The sequence below is a fragment of the Stegodyphus dumicola genome, chromosome 6 (assembly GCF_044657685.1).
Source record: "Stegodyphus dumicola isolate Sdum_Otavi_A_Nest chromosome 6, ASM4465768v1".
NCBI classification, from domain to species: Eukaryota; Metazoa; Arthropoda; class Arachnida; order Araneae; family Eresidae; genus Stegodyphus; species Stegodyphus dumicola.
Genome location: NC_140773.1, coordinates 40,994,967 through 41,008,540, shown reverse-complemented (window position 1 = coordinate 41,008,540; position 13,574 = coordinate 40,994,967). Strand labels below are relative to the sequence as shown.

General features: G+C 26.4%; 1 protein-coding gene across 4 annotated transcripts in view; it reads left to right on the top strand.

The window, feature by feature from the left end:
* Positions 1-13,574, top strand: part of LOC118182489 (dual oxidase 2-like) — a 156,319-nt gene that overhangs the window by 42,723 nt on the left and 100,022 nt on the right. For all 4 annotated transcript variants that reach the window (XM_035351838.2, XM_035351836.2, XM_035351835.2 and 1 more), the window contains 3 exons: positions 2,499-2,678; positions 3,531-3,709; positions 9,300-9,504. In XM_035351838.2, coding sequence (XP_035207729.2) covers positions 2,499-2,678; positions 3,531-3,709; positions 9,300-9,504 — 564 coding nt within the window. The remainder of the gene's footprint in view (positions 1-2,498; positions 2,679-3,530; positions 3,710-9,299; positions 9,505-13,574) is intronic.

Below are 13,574 nucleotides of genomic sequence, written 5' to 3'. Positions count from 1 at the left end.
ATTACATTTATGTATCAAAATTATTTATATGTATTAATAAAGCAGGAAACTTAGAATTTGAAAAGAGCAATGCATATTATATCCTACTGCCATTCTTACGTTAAAAAAAGCTCTTCATTGTAGTTATGTTTCTAAACCCTGAACAATACATTGATAAACATCGTATGTTTTACATTTATAGATTAATACAGTAGATGATATTCATAACAACATAGTGAATGCTTAGAACATTCCAATTAAATGACCACTAGTGACACTTCATTCCCATATCATATTCCATATCAGTGATATTCAAACTAAATGGCAATCCAGCCCCATAAAAATACAAACAACTTCAAAAGACAATTTCAGAACACTAGTCAGAGAGTCTATCTTACTTATATATCATCAATTCAGATTTCTATATTTTTATAAACCTTGCATCCCCACTTTAAATTTTTCTGACCCCCATGTAGAGTCATGACCCATAGCTTGAATACCACTGTTTTATACGATAGGCATGTGAAGCAAAGCAAAAACATGTCATGTATGATGTTCTTGAAGAGAAACAGTTAAAAAATATGTTAAATAATTTACGAGGTGTCTTTTAACACTCACGTTAAAGGAAAACATATTAGTTTTACATCAATGTCTGATACTGAGACTGTCTATAATTATCTTTCATGTACAATACATGAAGATATGGAGCTCAAAAATGTAACCTCATGTATTGCTTCACAATTCTTCTGTTAAGCACTTTAAGAAATATAGAGTAGTAACGCCCTTTTATTGCCAGTATAATGTATAAGTTGAGCAAAGAACTATGAAGAATGAAGCGTAAAATCATTATTTTAATAACAAGTTGAGAGTTTATGAAATCAAAAAGTTTCATAAACTCAGTCACTTATCATATATTTGTTAAACTGATGATATACTGCAAATTAATCTCTTTGAATTTCATTTCAGCATACATTTAATGAATAAATTTCTTTTATACAAATTTTATTTATTAAGAATCTTGTACAATAAAGAAAATGTCTTTCTATATTCAGGCAGCTGAAAAGATGATTTTTTAGAGAATGGTTCTGTAAGGAATTTTACATTCTAATGTTATCTTTTGATTCTGAGTATAAAATTTTTACTTTATTCAGTGTCACAAAATTTAAATACTTCATTTGATGCAAATCAAACATTTTAAATTGAAAGGTATTATATACCAGTAAAATTTCCATATTTTTGCATCATATCAATAATAACTTCAATGTTATGTTTACATGTTTCATTTCAGCCTGTTTATTTTGATATTGAGATATTATGATGATTTTCTTTAATATTAGTTTAGTTAGGAATCATAATATTATTGGAGTGAAATGAGGTTTCAAAGAAACATTATTCGTAAAATAATCATATAATAATGTATTTGAAGTATGATATTAAAAATCTGTTGTAGTCCTTTTAAAATGAAAGCCTTTGAGTGGAGTTTTATTTTCTAGTAATAAAATGGTATTTGTTTTGAAAAAAAAAGTTCTTGATCTATACATCTAATGCAAAATTCAGGAAATTTGAAATCTGCAGAATCTCTCTAAAGTAATACAAAAAATCTGAAAAGTAAACATTTAGAATAGGGATCCAAATGTAACAATAATTGTCTCTAGTAGATGATAGCCTTTCAAATTTTGTGTGGTTTTAAAATGAATCTTTTCTAAGAGTATTCTTTAGATACTTCATATTTAATGTGCACAAAACATAATGTAAGGTTATGTTTTATAATGTATTTAAGATGACATCTTTATTTATGCTCATACTAAATACAGATTTTAAAAATTTTAGTGTTTGGTTTAAACAAAAATCAAATAATTATTTTCTCGGATTTAATGCTGTGGTTACACTGTTTTTAGAACAAGTACTGGTAATAAAAATGGAAAAAAAAAAGGTTAACTCCAAGGATATGTTGCAGGAATGACACACATGAAATCTTACTAAGAGTATATGTAGTTGCAATATTTATAGCATAAAGCAAAATCTGATGATCCAAATGTAATGTTCTTTATAGCAAATATATATCAACCTGATATATGACAGACCATCTTTATATGCAAATCCCTGTGTTCTTATAAAGCACCTTCAAATTTTAGATTATTTTCTACGTAATGCCTTCATACATTACAGTCATTTTATTAACACTTATGAAGAATTTTTACTTATTTTGTTATATAATTTCATATTTATTCTTCAAATGTTCATTTTATTTTTATGCATATTTCTGTATTCTCAGTTTTCTTATAATTTCCTAATTATTCATAGATTTAAGTAGTGATTAAAAATTAATTTAGGAAATGAAACTTTATCTGATATTTTCTTAAGGTTATGATATATTTGAAATTTTTTTTATTGAAAAGTAAGCCTTATTGTTTTTATTATAAATTAGCATTTCAAGCTGTTGCGTTTCTTCATAAATTTTAATTTTTCTTGGCTAATGCTAGATTATTTATGTCGTATATTAAATTGTTTACTTCTAGAAAGCAGTTTGATTCGTTTATTGCCATCAGCATATCAAGGAGGAGTATATGAACCTGTTAATCATAGTAAAGCAAATCCATTTATTGTTAGTGATAGTATTATGAAAGAAATTTCCATGTGTAGTGGACATAATGAGTCATCTTCAAAAACTGGAAAGAATGTTTTTATGGTCTTTTTTGGTAAGTTTTTTTAAATTTTGAAGTTAGAACTGCTGTTTTATTTCTGATATTTAGTTGCTAGAATTTTAAATTCTTTGGCATAAAATTTAGTACAGATTTATTTTTGCTGCTAATTGGGTATCTTGACAGGGAAAATATTATTGAAATTTTTAATTCTTTGAAATCAGTACCAACACTGAATAAAACACACTGAATAAAATATTTCAAATGTTATTTTGAATTGATTATTGAACATGAAATATACAAATTTCATGCATAAATTGTGCAGTAAGGGAGGTAAAATAAGATGTATTTTATTTTTTGTTTGATCTGCAACTGTCATCTTGCTTCAATTATAAATTACTGATTCAATACATTTTTTAATCTGAAGTAGGATCTTTATTAGTATTTTTAACAGTGCTATTTTTTAGATTTAAAGGCTAAAAGCTCTTTTTTTATGTGTTTATTTCATTTTGTATTATACTTGACTCCAGTTGTTATTTTCTTGAATTTATTAATTGTTGAATGAATGTTTTTTAACCACTTGCACTAAAAAGACGTGTCACGCACGTCGAGATGCTTTTGTCTCAAACCACATGCAAAAATGAAAATAACCTGGTGCACACATCGCCTATCAATGAGATTGTTTATTTCTCAAGTTACAGCTCTGGATTGCACTCGCAGACGCAGAGCGATGTAAATGAGACACTTTACTGCTTGTTATATTGTAGCGCATGGCACCGCAACCATGAAGTTTAGTCGTAGTGCAAGTGGTTAAAGATTGTAATTAAAAGTTCTGTAACATGCTAGTTTTAGATGCAAAGAACTCTTATTTATTTTTACTATACTTGATTTTGTCTTATATTTTAATAGGTCAATTTGTAGTTGAGGAAGTGTTAAATGCAAGGCAGTTGTCATGTCCACGAAATTATTTCAACATCCATATTCCTTCTGATCATTATTATAAAAAAACTGGTTTAAAAGAAATGCCTTTTATTCGAACAAAATATGACACAAATACAGGAAAATCTCCGAATAATCCAAGGAAGCAAGTAAGTTATGTTTTCTTTAATTAAAAATTTTGTATATTTTGGCAATAGGTACGCTTGTGTTATCAGGCCTGAATTCAAAATTGTATGTATGTATGCACATATATGTGTGTGTACTCTTACACATGCTTACATGCCTACATATATACATGTATATATGAACACATACATACATACCTTTCTGAACTCAGTCCTGATAATAGAATAGTATGTGGCAGTAATTACGGTACAAATCTGAAATCCAGATGTCCATTATCCGGAATGATATAAAATTCAGACCTCAAAACCATCAACAATGTTTTCCTCGTAGGCTTTACGCATGCGCTTTATGTTAATAATTGAATAATAAAGGAGTATGGTAACCTTTTATATGTTGACATTACACTTGGCGATGATTTCAGATTTAAGTTAAATAAGCTAAAAAATGTTGACGAGGAAAAATTTACCAACAATTTCTTTCCATATGCTAAAAATAGACTTTTTTGATGATACTTATAGACCCAAAGATTACATTTAGGGCTATTTGAATTAAGAATAACTGATGTGTTATTCACGTAAAGCCAGAACCAGTACCAGGGCTTGTATCACCGCACCGAGTTGCAGAATTTAGGACCCACAGAACCTCCATCAGGTGGTGAGATACCTAGCCCCAGCTGTCAATAAGGCTTAAGTATATGTGGGAGTTTATTTATTCAGAACTCTGATAAGCCTTAAGCATGTGCAAGAAATAGACATAAGTATAATAAATAAATAACTAATACAATTCATGCTTAATTGTCTCAGTGCGCGATAGAAGCAAGATTTGCGATTAAAGGATTTTGTAAATGTGGAGCAGCAGTAATAAATGAAGATGATATTAAAGAAGTTTTTCATTGTGATGGCAATGCTTCTCAATCATCAATCAATTAATGAATCGCGAAATCTGTAATACGGTTCTAGATCCAGAAAGTACCGCTACCGATAGTGAAGAAAGTGACAGAGAAGTTTCTGAAAACAAGAAAATTTTGATTGACAAGTTTGTCAGAATTCTCAAAACAGCTGTTGCAGGACTTCAACAATGTAACTGAACAAGAGATTATATCTGTCTATAGAATTAAAGAGAAAGTATTAGCACAAAAAACGAAGCAACTGAAACAACTTGCATTGAAAGAAATGTTTAATAAGGTAAACAAATAAATATTAAGCTTTTTTTTTTTTTTTTGTAAATTTTGATACTCTTTAGATCATAAATACTTCATTATTTCATAAATCACGATTTCATATTTTTAATTTTATAATTTCTACATGCCATCTTTCTAGATTTAAACTGATAATCTAATAATCAAAAAATCCAAAGTCCGGAATCGCCAAAGTCCCGACAAGTTGGGATTTCGGACTTTGTACTGTACTTAGTTGTGAATGTAAAGGCATATATATGTAAGTAAGATCAGATATTTCTTACAATGTAACACAGTTGGAAAACTATGCATAGAAATAGTACTTTAATTAAAAATATAGATGAAGCATCTATTTTTTTATAAAGAATGCTCAATACATTTTAAAATTAATTTGTAATGTATTAAATTATCCAATATCTGTAACAATCTATGACAATTGGATAATGGTTCCAGGAGAAAGAGTGATGAATAGGTTAACAAGTAAGTATATTTTTGATGGGTACAGGATCCTTGATATGTGAATATTGGGTACTTTTTTTTAATTACAGCTCTTATTTTGTAAATGATGACAGGATTATCAATAAGTTGCCAACAAAACCATCATCAAATGGCTGGAAGTCCTTAATGAGCAGTTATTGTTTTTTGTGAATAAACCATGTGTTATCATATTTCGATATTTCCCGTAAATGTTAACAATTCAAGATCACTCATAATTCAGTTACTGTGAGGGTAGCTCTGAGTATTCCACATTTTAATGTAATTTCATTAAAAAAAAATCTAAAAATGTTTGATTTATTGAGAAACAAGGAAGATACCATATCTTTCTTTCAAGTAAGATGCATTTTACCTCGCATTCAAATATGTGAAAATAACTATTAAATAAAACTACATATCAGTGAAAGCTTTTGGATGTTCAACATGAAAAATTTTAAGGAAAAACATATGTTTTGCCAACCAGTTCACTAATTTCAGAATATTGTTTGTTACAGTGCAGTGATTTATTTACTTTTATGCAGAGGAGCTGATATCGATTAAGTGATGGTAGAAGCAACTCAACTTTTGTAGTAGGACTATAACTATTGATTGGAATAGTTTATTAAAGAAGGGTATTTTCTTCATGTAATCAGCTGACCAAATAAGCAGATATGAGGCCTTGGAAATTTGCAGATTCAAATAAATATCTGTTCATGCAGGGAAACCAACAAGGCTGGATGGTTCCTGCACAACTTGTTATCATGTGAGAAGAATAGCCAAACTGCTGTTCTTAAGCTGTATGTGGTTGTTTACCCATTCAATATAGCTTGCCTTATAACAAGCAGTAATTTTGCTTTTGCTCTTTAATTCAAAAATTTAAGGAAATGATTTGTCACTTTTTACCAATATGTAACTTAATTATTGTAATTTTAGCAATATGTAATAATTTATTATGTGTATAATTTCAAAAAAAAAATGCAGCTTGCTTTAATTTTTGAAGTAATAAACAAAAGGCAAATAATTCCTTTCTCTAATTTGATTCTGTATACTGTTAGAATATATACTGGCAATTGGGATGGGAAGGGGGACAAATACAAATATATGCTGTATTTTTCATTTTCAGATTTACATATCTAAAAACTTACTGAATGGCAGAATACATACAGTTGCGAATTTCACAACATAAAAAATTGTATTTAATGAAATAATGAAATACTTTAAGACTAGATGTGATATTCATATTTTGTCATACTGTTAGTTGAAGTGGAAAATGAAAGAACAGTTTTCTTTTTATTATTATTATTGAAGAATCCTGAAGCTGCAGTTATAATTTTTATATTTGTATACAGTTTCTAAGCGTGATTGATTTGGTTCTCTCCAAATGTGCATTGGTGAAGATTAATGAAAAATCATTGGTTCCATTTTTCAGGTTAATTTGTTATAAAGCAATTATGCTTTCTTTTGTTTTCAATATGTTACCAGCAAAATGAGTATAAAATTATAATCAGAGAGAGAAAAGATTATAAAACTGTAAGAGAAGCTTGGTTGTATATTTGGAAGAAGAGATTTCCAATGCAGTGTTTGAATTAGAAAAAAAATAATAAATTCATATGTTATAGAAATAGTTTTCTAATGCAGAGCAAGAGTAAAAGAAGTTATTCTATTTATAAGTAACCATGCTAATTTTGATTCATTTATTGAACCATTTTCATTCTGTTCACAAATTATTTTACTGATTTAAAAACAATGTAGGTATCTAATCATAGCTTTTAGAAAGCATAATTAAGACTCTTTAATATTTCTGAATTATAACATGATTCGACTGATATGAAATTGCTTGGAAAAGGTAGCTACAGGTTTGATTTTCCATGCAGTTTGTGTTTTCTAAAATGCAAAAGAACTCCAAATATCTGAACTAAAATACCTCCCATCTTGATAATGGAAAAATATGTAGGCCACGTGCATTTTTATCTTCATCCAGGTGAGTAAATTTTGTTTATTTTCCTTTATTCTAATAAAGAATGCAGAATTTAAAAAAAACATGAAAATAATTTTTTTTAATTAAGATAAAAAAGAATTTTTAGGAACATTACATTTTTAGCAACATTCAACAATCGTGAAATTATTTCAATTTTCTGAATTAAAATATAAAATATAATTTTTAATTGCTTGGACATACAAGTTGTTTCTACTTCAACTGAAGGAAAACAGTGAAAGTATTCTTTATTTACCTGAGACCAAAAACTATTTTTACTGCACAAATAACAAATTTTTTTATTCATTTCAAATAAATCATATAACTTATTCATTTTCATTAAGATATTTTTTATTAATAAAATTTAAAATTAAATAGTAATTCAACAAACTAAGTAAAATTATTTTTAATTAAATTTTACAATTCAGTTTAAATAATCAAATATATGCTTATCATTATTTTAAATTTAATTATAAAATAAAAAACACATAAATAAATTAACAAATGTATTTTTGCTTGGCTTAAAAAAGATTTTAATAAAATAATAGAGTTCCTTGCAAACAATCTTAATACTATGGATATAAAGGGGGTCCTGTAAAAATGAAATTAAATTTTCTATATAGTTGCTGTGAAATAAAAATCATAATTTTATGATGCATTAACTTCTTAAAGATGATTATGAGCAGGTGAGAAAAATTTCTAAATCATAAAAAAAAAGGCGGGTTTTGTATTTAGAAAGAATTTCCAGTGCAGTATTTCACATCATTATGTGACGAATCTATAAAGATATAAAGAAATTCATTTTTCTGTGTCTACAGTCAACATAATTAGACATCTGAAAACAAATTTATGGGACCAGCTATAGAAAAGAAACATTGTTTTTTTTTTTAGAATAAATTTTGCTGTGCTGGGTTAAGCAAAATTCTCATTAAATTTGTAACTTTTTAATATGTAGAGGTACACAACTTTTTTTTTTTTAATTTTTCTTTTAATAAAAGCATAGTGAAGAATTCGTTAACTGAAATTTTTGGTTCCTAAGGAACTATATAAATAGTTATGCATAACAGTTTATAATAATAGAACAGTTATTTTACATAATATAGAACCTTTCATTCACAGCATTGAAATTGTTTTCATAAAATTCTTTACCATATTTAAGGAATTCTAATTAGATGTCTAGAATCATCAGATTTAAGGAAATAAAAATATTTTGGTTAAAATTATTTAGCAGGACTGAAATAAGACTGATTTTGGCTGCCACAGATGAAGTTTCTCTTAACACAGTGGCCAGACGCTTGTTAGCATCCGCTGGGAATGAACAAAGCCATTGATCATTTAACTATATTTTCACCAACAACAGTTTCTAGGCTGCTACATAAAGGGTGACTGATATTACATTCTTTATATAGCAAATGATATCTGTTGCTCTATTAACCATATATATCATTATATATTATATAACTTTTTCTTCCCATTTCTATTTCTCTGAGTAAAAACATAAAATCTAAGAGTTAAAATGTTTGCCAGTGATGAAACTGTTTTTCCTGTTTATCAGTCCAAATACTTTGTGACTGTTTTCCATATTTTCAGTTCCAATTCATTGCTAAGGTTAGTAACTTAGTAAACTGAAAAAATTGTATTAAATTACACTTTTGTAACTGTAGTTTGACTGTAAGAATACAAATATGCTGTCATGTTGGTAATATTTTCAGGTTTATTTCTATCAATTAAAAATAAAGCAACTGTTTTTCAATAAATATAATTTTTGAATTTGCTTTGTTTTGTTAATTTTATATAAAATTATACATCTACATTCACTATATGAAATGTAGTAGTTGTGCAACAAAAACTAAATAGGTGAAAATGAAAAAAAAAAAAAAAAAAAAAAAAATTAAATATTACTGTGTTCTTTAAAAATGGTTTAAGAAATAACTGCTTTAGTATTATTAATATTTTAAAGAATTATTTAAATTATCCTTTTCCTTAGTTAAATTCTGCAACTGCCTGGATTGATGGAAGTGCCATATATGGCACAACCAATGCAGTTTCTCAAGCTTTACGTACTTTTAAAGATGGCCTTTTAGTAAGTAGTGATGAAGACCACCTCTATCCTTCATTCAATTATGGGTATTTATCGTATCTCTCTCCATCTAGAAATATTGATGACAGTAAAATGAAGAAAGCCCATTATAGTAAGTGCTTATTCTTTAAACTACTTTTTATATTCATTTTTATACCATAAAATCTAAATTATTTAATTCTGTAATATTCTAAATGATCTTGCATTTCATATATTTCTAAATAATCATGTAACACTTTTAGATAAATTAATATGAAGTTAAAATACAATGAAATTTCATGATTAACAATACCTGAAAATCATTAGTAAGATTTATAGTTATTTTATGATCATTAAAACATTTAGTTATTTGATATCTTCCTTATATACAATGAATATTATACTGACAAGCCCTTTTCCATTTCCCTTTTTAATACTTATTTGCTAAGTTATTCAGGATGATTTTCAATAAGTTTCTAAGTTCTTTATTATTTTTATTACTTATTTTACTATTTATAAAATCCTTTACTACTTAATCATTAAGCTGTTCGAGGAGATTTCCATATTTTTAATGTTGTAATAACCCAGGCAGCATGCATTCATAAATTGCACGAGAAAAATATGTGCAATTTACAAATGGCCCTTCGTATAAAAAACGTTCAAGTTGAATGTAAAAATATCATAAAAAGTATCCAGTAACACATGCTAGATATTTATGTATATTTTTACGTTATAATATACGTAAGTTTTACGTAAAATTTAGGTATATTTACGCAAAAGACTGCTGTTCATTTGTAACTTTTACAAAAATTATGTGTAAATTTCAGGGATTTATGTATATTCATCACATATACATAAATCTCTCCAATTTTTTTTCATGTATACATATATATTTAGTAAAAATTTACGTAAATCTCCCCAATTTTTTACTGTATATAAATGTATATATTAGATAGAAATTAACGTAGATATTCCCCATATTTTACGGTACAAAAACGTATATATTTAATAGTAATTGACCTAAATCTTCCTTATGTTTTCTTTGCATATGCGAATGGTTTGGTAAAAATTTAGTCCGAAGTTTTATCCCCTTTACTGTGTATAAATATATTTTTGGTAAAAAATTTGCATAAATCTCCAATTACCTTTTTCGTAAAATGTACTTATTTTAATCTCATATTTTTTATATAAAGTTATACAAAACTTTCCTGCATGTTATGATTAAAAGGTAAAATAACATTTTTATATCAAATTTTTACGTATCCGCCTTTTAGGTATGTACAGCAATATGGAATATATATAAAATTTAAATGCACTAGTAAATGCAAAACAAATATAATTTCTATTAAAAATTATGTAACACTTAAAGGCTGAAAATCACTTTTAATATTTCATTTCAAAGTGACTACAAAATATGCAATAAATTTCGTAAACATGAATTCTATGTTTTAAATAAATTAATGCTATCGCTCGTTTACATGGCATAAGAAAATGTCCTTCGGAAAAGCAAATAATTTATTTAAAGTGTTATTTAGCTAAAATGAATTTAGTAAATAACTGTAGCAAACAGTTGTTTAAAGTACAATATAGTTAATTACCAAATTCAGTAAATGACTGTAGCGCAAAAGAAAACATCATACATTCAGATTATTTTAATGAGTATGCTAATTTTTTAAATTGTTAAATATAGACCATGAGGGATATTGTAGAAAACTCACCTTTTCCAATAGTTACGAAGTTGACTTTTTTGCTTATTTTCCTTGAAGATGAATGTTTAACGTCTCAAATATTGCATTCATATCTTCAGATAGTGTACAAATATATATATATATATATATTCATTTGTTAAAATTAAGTCTATCAAAAACATGTTAAAGAAAATATTATTAATTTGCATGTAAGTTAATCGAGTAACTTCTGTTTTAGTTACACACATAATTATGATATGTAAAAATTTTACATTTATCAGTCAATCTTGCAATGTATTGTAATCTATTATTGTTATCTGTCTCAGTTTTAAATCTTATAAATATATTAGATCAATACTAAAAGTTCACCTTTACAAAAGAAATGCTTTATCGAGGCGTTTTTTAAAAAGTTCCTTTTTACAATGTAACTGTTAATTTCATAAATAATTTCATAAAATTATGCAAATTCAAAATTACCTAAATAGGTTCTTTATTTTATCTTATATACCACATGAAATTTTAAAAAGTTAATTTGTTTAGGAATATTGAAGTTTTTAAATATTTGTGTCATGTGACTTTCTCTCTAACATCATTATACATGTACATGTTGATGTGGACATACCAATTATTTTTTTCCATCAAATAGCTTTATGGTATTAAATGATTTAAAAGGATGAAATTGGACAAAAGAAAGCAATTAGAAGTTGGCTAATTTTTTATTAATTTGTTGTCAAATGCTGTGCGTTTTAGATTATGCTCATATGATGACAATTATTTAAATTATAAAATTAATATGAACATATCCCACATAAATTAACAAGTATCAAATTTCAAGTTGTTTGAAGTAATATGAACTGTAATACTTTCAAAAGTACACATGAAATTAATTTAAGAATTAGGTTTATTTTACAGGTATTCAAAAACTGCAATTACTATTAAACAATAAAAACTAACATTAAATCTGAATAGTATAATTTGTTCAATAATAAAATTTAACATAGCTTTCATTCAGCTTCGCCATATTTGTTGTTCTATATTTTACTGTCTTTAATATCCTGCTTGATTTTTCTAAAGTTCTTTCTCACACAACGTTTTGAGAGCTCCTAAACAAGAAAAAGAAAAAATTGTAATAATTTTACATTTCAGATGTTTTCAGTTTTTAAATAGTTACAGTATTAAAAGATGCATGTAAAATGCACTGTGTATTTCATATTTAAAACTTTACTTTTCAGTAATTAAAAATGTAAGTTCATACTATCACACAGTAAACTTCAATTATATATCTTATACAATGCCTATAATTTCATGTAAAAACTACCTTTAAATTTGTTTAGAATTGCAAGGTTAAGAGCGTCTTTAATGGCTATGTTCATATTTATGTACATGAGAAAAAAACTTAAATTGTGTATTAATTATATTGCATTAGCCTTTCCAATTTTACTCCTACATATAGTAAAGAATATTTGCTTTCTTTTAGATAATGTTTTTCTTAAATAAAGAGTAAGCAGAAAACCAAACACAACACTATGTACATATAACAGAATACTTCATAAGCATATATATGCCATTAACATATGTATATACATTAACAGGCTATTTTACTCATTTCAATAAACCAGAAACCAATACACAATCAGAAATATTATCAATAAATTCCCCCAGAACACGAATCTTTAATTATGATAACAATGGCATCTCAGTTTGCAATATAAAATATTTTAAGTCTACATTCATGTGCATTCTCAACAAAACAAGAAAGCAAACAGAAATAAAAAATAAAATTCTATTTATAATAAATAAAATTATAAATACCATAAAAAAGTTAAAAGCCACGTAGAATGATAGCAAGACTAAATGAAGTCTTCCTTCAAAAATCAATTTAAATTTAAAAATTTACCTTCCTATTTAACATCTCAAAATAGGGTTACTGCTTTCAGTAACTAAATTTTCTGTCTTGGCAAAATAAAAATTGTCATTTCTATTGCAGGAAATATTTGCTGCAAACTTGCAATAAATGCAAATAATCCAGTGAAAAAAATTTAATTGTGGCTTGAATATTTTCTTTATTAAATAAATGAAAAATTCCCAGGTAATATTAATGTATGATCCACATGAAGCTTTTTACCTCTACCATCTCATGCAGCTATTTTAAAATATATAATCTCATATAAAAGCCACAGAATTTTTTTACAAATATTAATATGGTATAAATCATTAATAAATCTTCTAAAAACAGCACCAAAATTTCTGAATTAGATACCCAAAACATAATTCTACATAACTGTTAATGTATGCATTTGCATGCACATACTTAAAATTAATTATATACACAAAAATTTAAGTAAAACAGTGCCAGTAAAATTATACATTTTAATAGCTAATAGCAATTACCAAATTTTAGCTTAACATAACATATTAACTTTAATAAATTCTTAATTAGCAGGATGATTCAATTAAGGCAAAATATGACAGAAATCTACCTGATGGAATAGTTTTAAAAGATCTATTTAAAAAA